The sequence below is a fragment of the Apostichopus japonicus genome, chromosome 20 (genome assembly GCF_037975245.1).
Source record: "Apostichopus japonicus isolate 1M-3 chromosome 20, ASM3797524v1, whole genome shotgun sequence".
Taxonomy (NCBI): Eukaryota; Metazoa; Echinodermata; class Holothuroidea; order Aspidochirotida; family Stichopodidae; genus Apostichopus; species Apostichopus japonicus.
The window spans coordinates 8,307,099-8,327,353 of NC_092580.1; the positions used below are offsets into that span (position 1 = coordinate 8,307,099).

The 20,255-nt window shown below is 37.8% G+C and overlaps 1 protein-coding gene across 5 annotated transcripts in view; it reads right to left on the reverse strand.

Moving 5' to 3' along the window:
- LOC139961141 (uncharacterized) overlaps window positions 1–20,255 on the reverse strand; it is a 58,267-nt gene that overhangs the window by 23,454 nt on the left and 14,558 nt on the right. For 3 of the 5 annotated variants that reach the window (XR_011790729.1, XR_011790728.1, XM_071960060.1), the window contains exons 1-7: window positions 17,631–19,121; window positions 13,992–14,177; window positions 7,642–8,529; window positions 4,709–4,924; window positions 3,914–4,006; window positions 2,090–2,215; window positions 1,255–1,470 (exon numbers count right to left, since the gene is read on the reverse strand). Coding sequence is in view for 3 of the 5 variants with exons in the window: in XM_071960060.1 (XP_071816161.1) it covers window positions 1,255–1,470; window positions 2,090–2,215; window positions 3,914–4,006; window positions 4,709–4,924; window positions 7,642–8,529; window positions 13,992–14,177; window positions 17,631–18,983 (3,078 nt within the window). In the remaining 2 variants the exon portion in view is untranslated. Of the gene's footprint in view, window positions 1–1,254; window positions 1,471–2,089; window positions 2,216–3,913; window positions 4,007–4,708; window positions 4,925–7,641; window positions 8,530–13,991; window positions 14,178–17,630; window positions 19,122–20,255 lie in introns of those variants that run through there. The other 2 variants (XM_071960062.1, XM_071960061.1) reach the window with 1 other exon arrangement.

The window sequence follows — 20,255 nt, forward strand, 5'->3', positions numbered from 1 at the left end:
CCAGTCTGGTTACCAGTCTATTAGATATCCACAAACATCCAATATTAGCCAGTCTGTCAGTCACAAACACCATTTTAAGTGATCATGAGAACATTCTTTGGTTATTACATTTAAGTGATATTTGTAACATTTCATCCATATTCATCACTATAACTGTTTATGGAGATTCCCTCACTACTATTTATTTTAAGGACCTTTTATCCTGGAATTAATAATTTGGCATCATGAACTCTTTAACAACAGACTTCCTGTTCATCAAGAGACAGAAAAGCCCAAGTGAATTTGTTAACTGAACCTTTTCAGATTGCAGGAAATTAACAGGTAAGCAGTCGCGTTTAATTAATTGAATGACGTAGAGTTTGCTGGAAACCATAAGTTCCCACATCCTTGTTTCATACAGTAATTAGAATCAGATCATTACAAATACAAACAGCTCTCATAACAACAAGTGTGGAATCTATCCTACATGTGTCAGGTAGGAATACATACCAGTGGTGTTAACAGCTGTTTCCATCAGTGAGGGGCTGGATGGCTGATGAGATAGGACAGGGTAGTTGGCATATCTTACTATAACCTATCACATTGAGTCCATCAGGATATGTTTTGACCACAAGTATTGAATCTATCCTACATGTGTCAGGTAGGAATACATACCAGTGGTGTTACCAGCTGTTTCCATCAGTGAGGGGGTGGATGGCTGATGAGATGGGACAGGGTAGTTGGCATATCTTACTATAACCTATCACATTAAGTCTAATGAGGATATGTTTTGTAACCTACTGATATATCCAGAATGGTAAACTCCGAGACAACATGCAACTCTGTTGTATTAATTAGTAGTTTGGTGAGTTCCCGTGCTTGTGTAGGATTATCATCTTAATCATATTTCAATGAACATCTTTATATGCAAATATGGCAATTTCATACTTTCCTGATCTATTTTTCCTGATTACATAATGAGTTTGATGCTTGTCTCAAACCAGTCTTGTATACCGCTATTGACCACTGTTGACCACTGTTTAATGTCATCTATACATCATAAGCAAGCTCATGATCCATATAGCGATGATAAACACATGTCTGTTACTAGCTGGGCCATCCACTACTGTCATATATTGTGAGTACCTTCTAACTACACTTACATACACACTTCCCTATTAACTGTCATAATTTCATATCATTCAGATAGTGATCTTATCTCAATACTTTTAATTCAAGAATAAAGGATGGAGTATTTGGAGTTAACATCGTTACCTGCTCCAGCCTTGGAGGTCTTCGAAGTGGAAAGACTACTCTGGCATTAGCTCTAGCTTGAGGAGTAAAAGCATCAAAGCCGTAGACAACAGAGTCCTTGTTCCTGTGATTGACGGCAGCAGCACTAGGAAAGAATCGCTGAGGATACACAGTGTCACAATCAGAGAGTATGCCAGCCCTGACAGAACAGGACCCGATATCAATAATCACCACAGACTGGAAGAGAGGGGGAGAATACACATGTGTAATAATAGATGATGTAAATATACAGGGATGAGATCACTGAAAATAAACACTGGACTGCTGTATCATGATTCATAAATGGAGACATGAATTATGGTGAGAGAAAGAGATTTTATTATACAGGTAGTAAGTCTACAGAAGAGAATGATGGTAATTAGTTTTGTATTTGATCTGAATTCTGGTGATCTTGAAAACTTTAATTCATGGAAAACCAGTAGTTGAAGGATTTAATAGCTCAGTTCATTCTCTTTCAAGAAATCTGACATTAAACGTTGCCTTAATTGTGAGATACATACTGAGCATATTGAACCAGTACAGTAAAACCAGAGTGAAACAAAATCTATTCCATACCTCCCTCAACCCCAGCCCCCTCCCCCCTAACTAAATGAAAGACAAAGGGAATGCTCATATAGTCTGATACTATAGGTAAACAAAAATTCATAAACTCTTCTGCAAAGTAAACTATTCCATTAATGTTTGGTGTCAAAGACTTTAATCATGTCACCTTTGCCTGTATATGATCAATGCAAAGATATCAATCAACTAAAATGACTTTACATCCTTGAGCCAAGCAACTACAAACAATTCTTACCTTTGTGATTGTGTTGATTAGAGACGATCTCTGACATACATAAAAACCAGTTTCAACATTCAGGATGGCCTTCCAATCCTCAAACTCCATCTTTGTGGCACATCGAAGAAGGAGTACTCGCCCCCTCTATGAAAAAAGAAAAAAATGAGGGAATATTCTGACATATTAGGAGCATTTGGTAGGCCCTAATGGACATGAGCATATTAGGATCATATGCTATGCCCTAATGGACATGAGCATATTAGGATCATATGGTAGGCCCTAATAGACATGAGCATATTAGGAGCATATGGTACTATGCCCTAATGGACATGAGCATATTAGGAGCATATGGTACTATGCCCTAATGGACATGAGCATATTAGGAGCATATGCTATGCCCTAATGGACATGAGCATATTAGGAGCATATGCTATGTCCTAATGGACATGAGCATTTTAGGATCATATGGTATGTCCTAATGGACATGAGCATGTTAGGATCATATGGTAGGCCCTAATGGACATGAGCATGTTAGGAGCATATGGTATGCCCTAATGGACATGAGCATATTAGGTGCATATGGTATGCCTTAATGGATGACAAAGAAACATCTTTTATTCTGAATGGTCGTAGTTTTTGACAGTAGGAATTTGGGGGGGGGGGAGAGGGGGTGTGTAGTTAGTAATTGGTGCTATATTCAATGTATATTTGCAGCTGAACCATAATAAGAGTTTTGCTAAGTAGTATTTTGGTTGGTGCTTGGAATTCATATTACCAAATGTTATTAAATAGTAACAGAGTTAGACTTTGCTTGCATTATCACATGTACATTTCATTTGTAAAAGAAAAGTGCAACTAAATAATCTACCACATTATCATATTATATGTCTAACCTGGGAATTTGAATCCATAAATGTGCAGAAAACTTTTCCTAGAGTTACACAAGACCTATTCTTGTGGCAAAACATAACATGTCAGCAGTAGAAGGTCATCTGACCTTTCAAAATGACTTTCCTTGAACCTAACATCCTGTTCTTCGGATCACATATCAGATAGATCATTAACCCTGACTTGTTTTCTTTGGCAGGAAATTCAAATTCCTTTCCAGAAATATCTGTCCTCATCAAAACAATTAAAGGTAAAGTACAATCAAGCTCTCCATCAACAGTCTTAACTGAAATTAAAGTAGATATAAGCTCTCCACTAACAGTCTTAACAATGTAAATTAAAGTTCTGTATGCATGTAGTTATAACATTCGTCCGTCCATCCGTCAATCTATCTATCTGTTTTTTAATTATAATAAAAACTAAGCAAATGTAACTCCATCTATCTCTATGTTAAATATTCCTGTTAGGTAGTTTCTCACTTACTTTAATGCATGGACATGCTATGAAGTACAAACTTTGCAATGAAACTATTACATTGCAAACAAAGAACTTAAAATGGTGAATAGTAACATTCAAACTTCTTCAATTTCAGCCCATCCTGCCCTCCCCCCCCCCCCCAACCCTCCAACACCTTCACCCCATCAGAGGACTCCAACTCCCAAAAACCAAATATATGAACTTCTAAAAGTGTATAACAATAGAACCAAAAGGAAGTTTGTAAATGAACAAGAGAGCAATCCATGGTGTTGCAGATCTCATCTCCTCCATGATGGAAGTGATTGTTTCATGATTGTTTTTAATTGCATTTAGAGATAACAAATGATTACAATGCTTGTGTTAAGTTACAATTAACCCAACACTTTAACCCATGCAGGCAAGAATGCCCTTCTTGCCAATGGCCAGTTTTGTTGTGACTTCACAACAGAAACCTTGTTTGAAGGTTGATAAACTCACCACATCTGTTACTTCAAGAACTTTATTGCTGGTCTCAGTGACTTTACCACCAACAAGATGAAGATATCCCAAAGACTTCTTGGCCTTATGATCCTGGGAAGGAAATGTTTAGAGCATACTTTAAATGTTAGAAGGCCTGCCTAATCTACTCTTCAATGGAGATTCAGAACAAGGCTAAGATGTTATTATTTCAAAGCAGCATTAATCAGTTATTGCTTCATGGACTAAGAGACTAGAGAAAACACAAATTAGCAAACCAGCAAGGAATGCCATAAAACATTGTATAAAGACAACTAGGCTACTACACATAGAGATCATGTTCTAACAATATAAAGCAATGGTAACATGAATAAGAACCTTTTTACTTCTCCATCTCAATGGACTAATGATCAGAAATTTAATTGACAATTACACAATAGTTAACTTCCCTTTACTTAGATATATTAAGTTAAAAAACCTAAAAGCATAGGAAAAAAGCTTACACTTTCTTAAGCCTTTTATCCCAAATCCTGAAATTAGACTTTGGATATAAATAGTGGCCTATTCAACATACAGATTCAACTCCAAGATTAATGTATGTCATTCAGTTACAGAGTTGTTGACAATTGACAATACATAATCATGGACGTTAAATATGAATCTAAGAGACTGACTTCGGCGGGGTTGCAGCTTTGATAAGCCAATGATGGCTTCTTCACGAGTTCCTGCTTGCAGGAGGATCTAAAATACAATACAATAAGCACCACCCTTCTTCTTTTAATGTATTTCCAGGCAGCTTATCAATTATTGACTGACCTCATAATAAAACAAATTTCCTCCTTTGCATCGAAAGTACCTCCTCTTCCATTTCTTCATGAGTGAAGCTCGCCTTCGTCCCATGGGTAGTTTATCCATGTAGCCTTCCATGCTACACTCTCCAGCCTTACCCGATGGCGGTGTTTCATCTGCATCATTAGCCCATGTGTTCTGACACGATGAAGGTGTTTCATAAAGCACTTTAAGCAGAGGCACCTGGAGACAAATAAGGCAACGTCCACTAACGTTAACATCGGGTAATAAATTTGGCGTTTGATAATTTCCAACCAAGTTTGGATGAATGCCAACTGGCAGGTTTATGGTTCGATTATTTAACAAAGGAGCTGATACTCAAGTTTAGATCAGTATGCCGGTCACTTCCTCCTGCAGCAGGTGGTCTTCAAAACTAAATTTAACTACTTGTGAATTGTTTTAAGAGCTTCAGAATTTTATGAAATCATTCATTGACACACTGACACAGTAGTTTCTAAAACCTTCAAGAATTTAGAGAGCATATTAATAGCCTGAGAATAATGTGGTTACATCAATATCACACTGGTTTATATATTATCCGTATAATGTAGCCTGCTTATAAATGCCATTGTGAAGATTTACAATGATCAGGACAGAGCTGATGTCTAGCTGGGGTGGAGAATTTGTCAAACTACAGGTGGGCATTAAAGAATGGAATCAATGTAGTAAACAGGTTTGGGAGTTATTGCAATCTGGAAACTACCCATTCCATCTATCTTGTAAAACACTATTGAGTACATCAAACTAGTTGAACAATGAAACAATTCCTTCAAGTTTCCATATAAGGCGTAAACAGTCTCTGGAAAATTCTGCAGGTCTTCCATTGGTTTGGTAGTTTATAGGATTTGTTAATGGTTTCCCTGGACAAAACAAACCTTTGCAAAAGGGTTTCTCACCACACAGTTTCTCTTATGAAGTTATGAACATTGAAAAACAAACCCACACATTACTTCATTTTCTTCATTGAATTCAAGAAGCTATGCGCAGCATTCTGTAAACACAGAATCTGAGCACTTATACAACAGGAAATGACAAAAGTAACGGTGACCTGTTCTGAGAATAAAATTATTAAATTTTGAGCGGATTTTTGTATGACTGATTCCACTGTCAGCTGTTTGACCTGTTTAGATGGTTTTGATGAGGTTGTTGATAGCCAGAATTTACTGCAGCATCAACTCTTGGCTAATACATTGAAGGAAACAATAGTATGAACAACAGCCGCTCTAAGGAAATAGATTTATTAGTTTTATGACAGACCAAGAAGGCATGAAAATAAAAAAGGATGCCAGCTGACTGTAAAAATGGTGTCAACACACCAGCAAATAATATATTTGCAATCTCCATGGATACATAATAAAAAAAAAATTTAATATAAAGTTGAGTAAACACTCATGAAGATTTTAAAAGACATTTAAAAAGTCACACAGAGCCAACGAGAATGATTAACTGCATAGCAACCAAGGCAGTACAACCCCCCCTCCCTAGCCCTCCCTAGCCCTCCCCAGCCCTACCCAGTCCTCCCCAGCCCCAAGAAAAATATTTAACACTTGTATCTGCTGTCAAACAGAACCAATTATGATGATTACAACAACAAAAGTACTTGAGTAAGGCTGCACAACCAATAGACACATTAATCAACAGTACTGCAGTCTAATGACACAAAACACCAGCACAAGAAACCCTGTCTTAATAGAGCAAAGTGGATTATTAGATTATTAGATATGCTCGAGTAAAGTGGATAACATTACCATGGCCCACTTATTGGATATGCTTGAGTAAAGTGGATAACATTACCATGGCACACTTATTGGATATGCTTGAGTAAAGTGGATTACATTACCATGGCTGGCCACTTATTGGATATGCTTGCACACAGTTTCATGTGCAATTGCAGTTTTCCAAGTATCTAATCACAGGTTTATTGAAACACCACAGCCAACAACACGTCAGAGATTGTCTCTAAAATTGGAATCTGTTTACACTTTCAAAGGCAGGGACAACACCCAGGATGAACTTATTATAATAACCAATAACATGGCTGATGCATTGTAATGATATCTTTACATCTGTGTGTGGAAGTAACCTAGCAGTCTATTAATCAGTCTGACACTAGTAAAGGATGACCAAAGGTCAAGTTATACTTTTGATTCAAGGTGGTTTGACCAATGAGTGCTACTGTACCAGAAAATTCAAAGTAATTCATTCTCATGTCCATGCTTGCTACAGTATCATAGGTGTAGGAGCCTAATTTGATTTGGGGGGGGGCTATAACGACTTGCCTGAAAAAAAATACCAAATTGTTCGCACGCTCCGCGCGTGTTCAACATGTTAATGTGCATATCATATATAGGCATTCATCAGTTACATCACATGCCAATAACATACAATCTTTTTCCGTGTTATTACCCTTCCATATTGGTTATAATTATTGGGGAAGTTGTTACAATCATAACGATAATATAAGTTTAACTTTTGAAAAACACACTGCAAATTATTATTCTTTCAGTAGGTGGCCGAAAAATTCTCAGCATATTGCCCAAATTTCCCCCAAAGTTTTTGGATGGGGGGGCTGCAGCCCCCAGCGCCCCCGCCTCCTACGCCAATGCTTGCTATATACTGTGCCTGCATGCATTGTCCCACTCAAACAAACTATATTAGAATTAAACAAAATTCTTGAAAGTTATCAACAGCTAGCTATTATAAACAACTTTTTATGAAAGAAATAAATCGGGTTTCAATGAAATTACTGTTGAGCTCAGATTTAATATCACTTAAGTATTAACTACAACTTAAATGAGCAGAAACTGCTACAATTTCAATAATTAGGAACATAAAATCCTTAAAATAACCGTGCAGCCATGAAACTTCCAATGATAGCAATTAATGGATTGATCACTTACCGGATCCCACTTCTTCACTTTGTCTTTCTCCTTCAGCTTGAAGACGTCCTTCTTATCATCTTCATCAAATATAAGAGGTCCATCATACCTGAACTCGGCCTTTGGTTCACCTTCTGTTATTTCTGCAGGTGGTGGGGATTGGTTGTCATGGTAATCAACCTTGTCACCACTGCTCTCTGGAGGAAACTCATAAATAGCACCACCATCATCATCGCCGTTTTCATCCCCCGGTTTGACATCTAGTTCTTTCACATTATTAGTTAAACTCTGCAAGGAGTCAGTCATTTCGTATGTTGATATGTTGATGTAGGTGTCACTCAAATACCCATTGCTGATTGGTGAACGCTCACTTGGTTCCGACATATCCGAGACTTCCTCATAGTCCGACTGGGAGTGGCTATCTCCATTGACGAGTACCAATGGGGGACCATTGATGGGTGTCTCATAACCCCCATCATCAATCACCTGCTCCTGCTCCTCATGACTGGAGGGGAGCATTGCTAGGTAATCACTGCTAGCAGTGTCTGTAGCTTCATTAACATCCACCAAACATTTATCTAAATCTTCCTTACTCTTTCTCAATGCTTCTTGCATGGCTTGCACTTGATTTGCCAGGTCCTGGACAAAGTCTTTACACGTTTCTAAGTCTGTAACAACACTCTCTGGCCGATCCTCCTCAAGCTCAACGAAGCCATTCTCATCTGATTCAGTAGTGTCTTTATGACTATCTATGTCTCCAGTTATCACAGCAACAGAAGTATCTCCACCAGAATCAGAGAAATCAGTGTCATGTTGATCTGTTGCTGTGTCCTCTGTGCTTGGCTCGGAGTTAGTCACAGAACTTGACTCCGAGGAGTTCTTCTCCTCTTTCCACTCGGCTGAGAGCAACTAAAACAGAAAGAGTAATGTATAACATCTTGGTCAAGTCATCATGTCATGCTAAAAAGCTTCATCAAAGTGAAATATAGATAGTATAAAAGCTAGTCATAATTCCTGTTGTTAGCCTGACAAGTTTGTGGGGGTAAACCATTAACTAAGTTTCTTAACTGCTCTAAGCTTTGATGACAAATATATTTGTGATTAAGTTTTTTCCATTTAGTTTGTCCACAACAAAGCCAGAGTTTACAAACATATTTATATCTCTGCTGGGATTAGCCTGTCATGATCATTTTTAGTAAATTTCAAAACCAGAGAGCTTGTAAAGGGGATCACATCTATCACAGGGTGTTTACTGCCTAGATGAGCCACAGATCACATCTCAAAATCCCAGCTTGGATGTATCTATGAGATCTACCCTCAAAAGACCAATTGGATAATCCCTAAAGTTAATCCCAACTGATAAAATAGACTAATTCAGATTATACCTGAGTGAACCTTAGTTAGTCTGGCATCAAATGCACTAGGTATTGTATTAGGAATACAAACAAGTGCATTACTGATGCTGGTTGTAATAATATATATAAACACCTAACAACAAATAAAGTAGAATGTGGACGGGCGTCCATAGAGATAAAGTTTGCCGTCCTTCTGCTGTTTCTTGAAGAAATATCAAATTTATAACTTACCTGATCCATGCTTGGAACAATTAACTTTAATTTCTTTTAAATGATTTGTTTTGGCAAGATTCCATTCCGCAGTAACAGTGTTATTACATGTGTTACGACACTTGCAAGCTCAAACCATGCTATATATAATACAGCAAGCTTACGCCACCAAGCTATCAATAACAATATGTGAAATCCCCTGTAGAGTTATTACAACATTTTTTGTGATATAACATCTCTTACTTTACCTGTCCAGACTTCCTGGTTGCAGTTTCGAATATCTGAAGCCGTTTGCCTGAAGGTCTTACAGATCCAATGCCATAGACTCAATAAGTTTAGTGTGAAAGAATCACAACAAACTATATATGAAACCAGAGGAAATGGCTTCCCATAGATTAGTACGAGGATCTGTTAATGATCTTTATGACACACAGCGGAAGGAAGTAAGTAAACGATAGGGGAACAAAAGGATACCAATTATATCTATAACCACATGACATGATTCCAACGTTATTCCCCTCCAAAAAAAAAACAAGAAATGAAATTAAGATCGGAAGAAAAGGGTCATTAAAATATGACAATCCAAACGATTATCCTGAATGGTATCTATAGCGTTGCCAACCTACTACTAAAACATGTGTTCAGTTTTCAGATTATTGGAATTGGTCCAACTATACTTTAGCACCACTAGCTCAAGCTGCACACAGTCACACCAGCAAAGCTGGAAGTTATCCAGCACAAAAATAAGAATGAGGAAAAACATAACTATTTGTCATAGTTATGAAATAATTCTAGCTTTTTGTATGCTAACCATGCAACAGCTAAGATGAAATGTGACAGCAAATAAGTGACAGCAATGATTGATTTCACTGCAGGTACAAATAAACCACTTTGTGTTTGATACCGTTCAATGGTTGCTCACACAGAGGGAGAGGGTAAATGGTAACACGATACCATTCACTGGTTGCTAACACAGAAGGAGAGGGTAACTGGTAACACTATACCATCAATAGTTGCTAACACAAAGGGAGAGGGTAACTGGTAACACGATACCATTCACTGGTTGCTAACACAGAAGGAGAGGGTAACTGGTAACACTATACCATCAATAGTTGCTAACACAAAGGGAGAGGGTAACTGGTAACACGATACCATTCACTGGTTGCTAACACAGAGGGAGAGGGTAACTGGTAACACTATACCATTTAATGGTTGCTAACACAGAGGGAGAGGGCAACTGGTAACACGATACCATTCAATAGTTGCTAACACAGAGGGAGAGGGTAACTGGTAACACTATACCATTTAATGGTTGCTAACACAGAGGGAGAGGGCAACTGGTAACACGATACCATTCACTGGCTGCTAACACAGAGGGAGAGGGTAACTGGTAATACGATACCATTCACTGGTTGCTAACACAGAGGGAGAGGGTATCCAGTAACATGATACCATTCAATGGTTGCTAACTCAGAGGGAGAGGGTAACTGGTAACATGATACCATTCATGGTTGCTAACACAGAGAGAGGGTAACTGTTAACACGATAACATTCAATGGTTGCTAACACAGAGGGAGAGGGTAACTGGTAACATGATACCATTCACTGGTTGCTAACACAGAGGGAGAGGGTAACTGGTAACACGATACCATTGACTGGTTGCTAACACAGAGGCAGAGGGTAAGTTAACACGATACCATTCAATGGTTGCACACACAGAGGGAGAGGGTAACTGGTAACACGATACCATTCACTGGTTGATAACACAGAGGGAGAGGGTAACTGGTAACACAATATCATTCACTGGTTGCTAACACAGAGGGAGAGGGTAACTGGAAACATACCATTGACTGGTTGCTAACACAGAGGTAGAGGGTAACTGGTAACACGATACTATTGACTGGTTGCTAACACAGAGGCAGAGGGTAACTGTTAACACGATACCATTCAATGGTTGCACACACAGAGGGAGAGGGTAACTGGTAACATGATACCATTCACTGGTTGCTAACACAGAGGGAGAGGGTAACTGGTAACACGATACCATTGACTGGTTGCTAACACAGAGGCAGAGGGTAACTTAACACGATACCATTCAATGGTTGCACACACAGAGGGAGAGGGTAACTGGTAACATGATACCATTCACTGGTTGATAACACAGAGGGAGAGGGTAACTGGAAACATACCATTCACTGGTTGCTAACACAGAGGTAGAGGGTAACTATTAAGACAATAACATTCAATGGTTGCTAACACAGAGGGAGAGGGTAACTGGTAATACGATACCATTCACTGGTTTCTAACACAGAGGGAGAGCGTAATGCAAACTATTAGTAAGTCCTTTATATTCTGTAAATGACAGCTCTGTAGTTACCTGTGTCAACATGCAGCTGAGCATAGATAACTTACTTTATATAATAACAAGATATTTCAGGGGTAATCCCTGCTAGATGTAATTACATGTAATTACTGGCATGAATTTACCCCATGCACTAACACACATTGATATGTTGGGCGATACCAGATAGAGAACACACCGAGTTAAAGGCTAGATTCACAATAAACAGTTCTTACCTGACTTGTAGGAATCATATCTAATGGCAAACTGACAACTATGAACTGATCTGTGCTTCATAGTTTACATTGAGATTGGAAATTGACCTGAAAAAATATGTCAAGTTAGAAAAGTGCTACAGCTCTAAATTTATAAATACTGGTTACTGATCCTTGCCACTTCCATTGAAACAGTGGACACTGATTTACAATGCAATAGGCCAGCCATGGTAGATGAGTGGAAGTTGCCAGTGGAAGTTGTGCAACATTTCTTATCCATGCATTGCCCACTAAAATGTGTCTAGTGACTTCTGATAAATGACTATCAATCACCTCATCATAGCCAAGGAGGGCTTGGGTATGTTTGATAAATGACCATCAATCACCTCATCATAGTTAAGGAGGTATTGGGTATGTTTGATATATCAACATCAATCATCTAATCATAGCCAAGGAGGTCTGTGGTATGTTTAATAAATGACCATCAATCACATCATCATAGCTAGCCAAGGAGGTCTGGGGTAAGTTTCATTAATGACCATCAATCACCTTATGATAGCCAAGGAGGTCTTGGGTAAGTTTGATATATCACCACCAATCACCTCAACATAGCCAAGGAGGTCTTGGTTATGTTTGATAAATGACCATAAATCCCCCTCATCATAGCCAAGGAGGTCTTGGGTATGTTTGATATATCACCATCAATCACCTCATCATAGCCAAGGAGGTCTTGGGTATGTTTGATAAATGACCATCAATCACCTCATCATAGCCAAGGAGGTCTTGGGTATGTTTGATATATCACCATCAATCACCTCATCATAGCCAAGGAGGTCTGTGGTATGTTTGATATATCACCATCAATCACCTCATCATAGCCAAGGAGGTCTTGGGTATGTTTGGTATATCACCATCAATCACCTCATCATAGCCAAGGAGGTCTTGGGTATCTTTGATATATCACCATCAATCCCCTCATCATAGCCAAGGAGATCTTGGGTATATTTGATAAATGACCTACAATCACCTCATCATAGCCAAGGAGGTCTAGGGTATGTTTGATAAATGACCATCAATCACCTCATCATAGCCAAGGAGGTCTTGGGTATGTTTGATATATCACCATCAATCACCTCATCATAGCCAAGGAGGTCTGTGGTATGTTTGATATATCACCATCAATCACCTCATCATAGCCAAGGAGGTCTTGGGTATGTTTGGTATATCACCATCAATCACCTCATCATAGCCAAGGAGGTCTTGGGTATCTTTGATATATCACCATCAATCCCCTCATCATAGCCAAGGAGGTCTTGGGTATATTTGATAAATGACCTACAATCACCTCATCATAGCCAAGGAGGTCTAGGGTATGTTTGATAAATGACCATCAATCACATCATCATAGCCAAGGAGGTCTGTGGTATGTTTGATAAATGACCATCAATCACCTCATCATAGCCAAGGAGGTCTAGGGTATGTTTGATAAATGACCATCAATCCCCTTATTATAGCCAAGGAGGTCTGTGGTATGTTTGATAAATGACCATCAAACACCTCATCATAGCCAAGGAGGTCTTGGTTATGTTTGATAAATGACCATCAATCACCTCATCATAGCCAAGGAGGTCTTGGTTATGTTTGATAAATGACCATCAATCCCCTTATCATAGCCAAGGAGGTCTGTGGTATGTTTAATAAATGACCATCAATCCCCTCATCATAACCAAGGAGGTCTTGGGTATGTTTGATAAATGACCATCAATCACCTCATCATAGCCAAGGAGGTCTTGGGTATGTTTGATACATGACTATCAATTATCTCATCATAGCCAAGGATGTCTGGGGTATGTTTGATATATATCACAATCATCACTGTATCATAGCCAAGGAGGTCTGGGGTATGTTTGATATATGACCATCAATCACCTCATCATAGCCAAGGAGGTCTGAGGTATATTTGATAAAAGACCATAAATCACATTTTTCACACAACTAACCAGTTTCTAAGATGTCAGTACATTTATATGGGTATATTCAGTTATTAGACCAGCTCATGGTTTAATGGATTACCAAGCATGATTGGCTGACTACATGTACTGACGTATATTAACTAATTTAATAATGGTTTTTCTTATTGTTACTAGTTGTCCTGTGGGAAACTACAAACATTTGTTCAAGTTATCTAACAAGACTATATCAGAATCAGCTGGCCTATAAATCCTATCTACTGTCCCTGCATATACTCACCCTTGATAGACACCTTCGATTCCTGGAGCAAAGCCTGACCAGCTTATGGTGTGGAGGATGTAACTTGTTGCCATGGTAGTTTTCACCACCATCATCAGTACTCTCACTGACCTGACTGGTTCGTTTGTATTCATGTTGTAGATTACTGATGGCGTCCTGGATCGTCATTGCTGTTGCTGTCAACTCCTAATAAACAGAAAACAAAGAATGACCAGGAAACAAACAATTAAAAACTGATCTTAGATAAAAAAAATAAATAAATATGACTGATCCAATTTATTGTTCTGAAGGCAGTTTAATGTTGCACTTGTTTTAATCCTTAATTGCTATTACTATCTTCACATGGGTAAATTACAGCACTATACCATCATCCAGTTTTAAATAATCATCAAAAGACAACAGGTATTTTGTAAGCAGAGAAAAATTATTCTCTGTGAATAAATATAAAATGTCACAAAGATGTGGTTTTGCACTAAAGATGCAGACAAAGTCCAACACTCAACTAATTCAGGCACCAGAACATAGGCGTAGGAGGCGGGGGGGCTGCTGCAGCCCCCCCAACCAAAAATTTTGGTGAAAATTCGGGCAATATGGTGATATTTTTTCGGGCACCTACTGAAAGAAGAAAAATTTGGAGTGTGTATTTCAATTTTTTTAGTGAAAATTCGGGCAATATGGTGATAATTTTTCGGGCACCTACTGAAAGAAGAATAATTTGCAATGTGTTTTTCATATTTTTTAGTGAAAATTTGGGCAATATGGCGATAACTTTTCGGGCACCTACTGAAAGAAGAATAATTTGCAATGGTTAATTTGCAATGGTTTTTCAATGGTTAAACTGATATATTATTATTATTATCGTAACGACTTCCCCAATAATTATAACCAATGTGAAAGGGTGATAACACGGAAAATATAACCAAAATTTTCGCGCGCTTCGCGCGCATTCAATAACTTAGTGTGCATATCATATAAGCATTCATCGGGTAAAGGCATGTGATGTAATAACCGATGAATGCCTATATGATATGCACATTGAAATGTTGAACGCGCGCTAAGCACGCGAAAAATTTTGGCTATATTTTTCGGGCAAGTCGTTACAGCCCCCCCAAATCAAATTAGGCTCCTACGCCTATGCACCAGAATAATGATCCCTTAAAGTTTGGTCACAATTTGGTTATAACATAAGTACAAGATGAATAGAGAGATAAGGTACCTGAAAGAAAAAAATACTCAATTTAGTCCATCAAACCAGAACAATGAATGTAGGTTAAAAAACAGTTTGTTAAAACAGTTTGTAACTGAGCATGTACACTATTGGGAAAAGCCCAATGTTCATAGCCACATTTAGTCATAATGTTTACTAACTTTGCATCTATGAATAATGTCCATGACTCAGTCAGAATGACACACCATTATAGCTCACAGGATATGAAACCCATCAAATATGACAATTAAGAGATCTTAGGCCTATAAATATCCTACCTTTGTGAAACTACTTTGCTATGTTGTTTGATTGATATTCTTTCATGTCCAACCATTTCGTGACTGCATTAACATCCTTTATGCAGTTGCAGTATTACTTTCACATGTTTTATTACACTTGGGTGAAGACATTTTAACAATACATAGTAAAACAAGGTCAACTGAACAATTTGGAGATAGTATTATAATAACTTAAATAATTTACTATCACAGAGTTTTCCGACCCATTGCTCCAAAGGTCCCTTCACTTGCCATCAAGGTCACTGTCGTTAGGCTTACAATTTATAATTGACACTAATTGTTATAGTGTCAGTGCTTATGTTACTCTGGGTGATTGCTTTATGAATACTGACAAGCAAGGCAAAGAAAACGTGAGAAATGAAGAGGCCAAACTTATTTTCATGAAAAGGGAAAGGATGTTTTAATATTAAGGCAATGGGTTGTATGCTATTACCATATGAACTACTGTTATTTACAGCCATTTGAAGTCAGTGTATAGAACAAATTAAACAGGTATGTAATTCCATCATGGAAATGTGCCAAATCTAAAAATAAACTTGAAAGAAGTCAAGCGCATAATATGTTGACAGTATGCCAATGGAATCAGGTTATATCACAGTTAATACACCATTATTACTCTGACCTATGAGCTGTCCTGTACTTCTATTGGCTAATGGCTCCCTACTTTCTGAACTCTCATCCAAATAGTTGCATAGAAACAAAAGACTATATGAAAGACTTCATAATCAAAAATTTGATCAAATCTCACCCACCTCCTCCCCCACCCCTTCAACAGCTTGAGTATTGCAAACATATACCACATTAAACTGAAACAACCCTTTCTCCAACCTGAAAGGGATTAAATAATGAATAAATTTAGTAACATAAATAGCACTTGTCCCATAGAATCACTCATAAATGTATCATGTCAGGATATGTGTTGTAAGTGACTTCAGAACTACAAAACCACAGTTAAAAAAAAATGCCAATAAAAAACAAGAACTTCTTTTTATATAAAAGGTATTAAAAGGTGTTTGCATTTCAAAAACCATATTTCAACTCAAACTAAACCTTTGCATGAACTCATCTTACTACAATAGCCATTTTGCCAATCAAATCTCCCAGTAATAACCAGAGTGTTTTTATATCAGTTTCTGTCAATTCAATGGATCCAGCTGAATTGATCCTGCGATGCACTGGAATACATCACTAGTAAAAAATAGCTGTGGGAAAGCGTGAACATAAAGTCCTGCCCACTTTCAAAAGTGGGAGTTTCTCCCTTCACGGCTGGTTATTCCACAGCACCAATGCATTATTGCTGCATCTTTCCAAAGAAGTTGGTATCAAAATGTCACAGTGCAGTAGTTACATAAGAAACATATTAGCAGTTGTGACTCTTTTATACATTGTGCTAATTTATGCAAGTCATTTCTGTGCTCTTTACCACTCATTCTCTTAAGGGCATTGAAGACTCGCCTCAAACCGCGTGCTGCCCTCTGACAAAAGTTAGCTTTCCGTTGACTGCAAGTGAATTTTCTTTTGGTCGCTACAAACGGCAGACAGTAATGAAACGTGATACCTTGTTCGATCTAGGTCAGATATAAGCAACAGACATTTCTTTGTGTGTGAGTCTTCAATCCCTTTAAATCCCTGGGGATTATACATACCAAACACAACAACATGTCCAATCCAATGAGTTGCCAGTCAACATACCAAATACAACAACATGTCCAATACAATGAGTTGCCAGTCAACATACCAAATATAATCTGCCAATACAATGAGCTGCCAGTCAACATAACATGTCCAATATAATGAGTTGCCAGTCAACATACCAAATACAACAACATGTCCAATCCAATTAGTTACCAGTCAACATACCAAATACAACAACATGTCCAATACAATAAGTTTCTCCTTCAAATAGCTGAGTATCAAGGAAGGAGGCAACTACTGTACTTCTACTTTTAGAGCCTTGGTGTGACCCAGCCAGAATTTGAGTCAATGTTATGCCGATTTAATTGGACTAAATTGAGTTTAAAATTCCTTACCTGGTAACCCTTGATAGCTATTTATCTAGTTTTATATCTTCCAATATTAAAATCACCTTTGTGTCATCTCTCAGTGATAAATAACTCAGTTTAGCTGCTTTACCTGTTTAATATCTTCAAATTTTTCCAGTGCTGCAATAATGGCTTTTTCTTGGTTGGGAACTGTTTTCCTTTTATAACTCATTAGACTTCTCTTGGTTCTGTCTTTCTTTGTAACATTTGTTTGAACATTCAGTTCTTTGTCATGACTGATGCCTGAATCAGCGAGATCAGACAATCGGTCGGAGCTGTCGACCTTTGCAGAAAGCTCTAAGGATTGGCAAAATTGATGTTCTTGATAAATGTCAGGTTGAGGGATGTTGTAGAAACAACTGTCAGGTATCTCTCCTGGTTTAGAAGTTTGTCGATTAATGAGAGCATCATGACGAAAACATGTTTCATCTGTGACATTCTCTGGCACACTGAGGTCAGGACAGCTCTTCAAGTGGTTATTCACTGAGGTTACCTTTGACCTTTGCTTGGTTTGACGTTGAATCAAGTTCCCAACAGTATATTTGTCAGTATGTGCAGCAGAGTTACTGCTCACATCAGCAAACTCTTTAGGTGGATTTGCGAACATGACAAGCTTTTCACCTTCTTCTTCTTCCACATTGTCCATTCCTTCCGACGAAAGAGGAACAGGAGATTTTTCAGGTTTTTTCGGAATGTCATCACCTTCAGATATCTCCAAGTCACTCACTCCACTAAGTGAGCAGTCAGCTACTATATTTCTGTTTTTTATGATTATTGCACTAAAGCCATTACCTTCTCTGCCTTCAGGAATCGGTTTGTAGCTATGACAGTCGGGTGACTTTTCTGGCTTCTTTGACATTTTCTCGTCATCATATTTCTGGCCATCATCTTCCATCTTGTGGGATGGAGAATGTTGTGCTAGCCTGTCTGGAAGGCTTTTCCTGTTCCAGACTCCTCTTCTTGTCAGACCTTTCTCCAGATGAAAAAATCTTTGCATCTTCGTTTTAAAACTTCTAGCTCTTTTGACTCTTCTTCGTCTGTCATCCTTTTCAATTCCAGCTCTGTTTTCATCTTCTCTCAGGGCATCTTTCTCAGCCACTTCTTCATCATTTGATTTCAAGTCTTCCCTGACAATCTGTTTCTTTAAATCAATGTCTCCATCACTTCCCTGAAGCTTGGCTTCTATATTGTCAACCACTGGCCTATTAATGGACACTTTTCTAGGTGTTATGCTGAGAGCAAAAATATCTTCTACTGAATTTTGTTTGCTAGGACATCTTGTATCCAGCAATTTTGAAAAATCGATACCTTCAAATACGTTGGAAATGAGACTATCTAAAGAGTTTGACGGATTCGATGACCCAAGAGATCCAGCTGTACCAAACTTAAACATTCGTCTATCTTTCTCACCTCTCAGCGAACTCCATTTCTTCAAGGAAGCCATTTTTTCTTAGACTGTCAAACTATTTTCACAGAGGGATATTGAATGGTATGGTAAATTACATGAACATCAACAATGGAAGGCTACTCGATGAAGAACAACGAACTTAATATAAACTCATCAGAGACAATACTCAACGCAAAAGTCATAAAATATTAATAATAGAAATTAAAAAAACACAGAGTAACGTCATGCATTCAGTGGTTCTGCATTAAAACTGAGTTTAAAACAAAAACCAAGTTGATGTTGAAATTCATCAGCATGAATTGCACACAAACATTTCTTGTGGAAACTAACATGTTATTCAAATTTAATTAAAATATTAAATTTGACTTCCACTAAAGTCATTTGTTTGGTCAATTTGACATGGATTGAAACTGAAGTGTCGAATCTACTGATGAAACTAGCAAGCAGGAATTTCACAGTACTGTATTACAGTCATGATGCAACTCCAAACAGAAGAGCTTGCCCCTTGCATAATTAACAAACAAGATCCATTGTAGTGTAAACAAAACCCTTTGAAGTGTGTCCCGCATTATTATAATGTTCTCTATTGTTGTCATATATATCAATGTTGATATTATGCACGTTTCCATTAGTTTAATATTCCTGTTAAATTCAGAGTTATCTCAATGCCTTGGCAAATGAAGGAAATTATATTCCATTAGTTAAGTTTAATCTCCAGATTATTATGAATATAAGATCCTCTGAAGTTATTCAGAAAATTAACTTTGTTCCTCTCAGAAAGACTGCTCAAGTTATCCAATGAATAATACAGCTGAATGAGTTTTTTTGTTGTTGTCACATCCATGCTCACTGGTAGTGTTAGTAATATTATACATCAAACAAGTGTTGAAGATTTAACTTTATGTCAAACATTTGTGCTTGAACATTCCAGATAGGTATTTGAACAACACCACCGACCAAGACCAATCTTTCTGCTAATTTCTTCACAAGAGAGCCAGTCATCGCTGCCTGCAGGCAGCATTTCCTATTTTGACAAGAACTCATGAGAAACTGATATTAAACTCCATAGACAACTCATGTCCTTTTAACAAAAGTACTCTTGTGGATAAAAACATATCTAAAAGTGAAGTCTCAAAATGTCCAAACATCTTAGATAAAAGATTCTTGCAAGGATGTTATAGATTAATGACTATATCCGTTATTTCTAATTCTTGAACGCTGATCCCTGTCAGGGGCAACACTGTCATATCCTTCAGTGCAGTTCAAGTCTCTATTTAAATGGGTCTGACATGCCATGGTCAACCAATA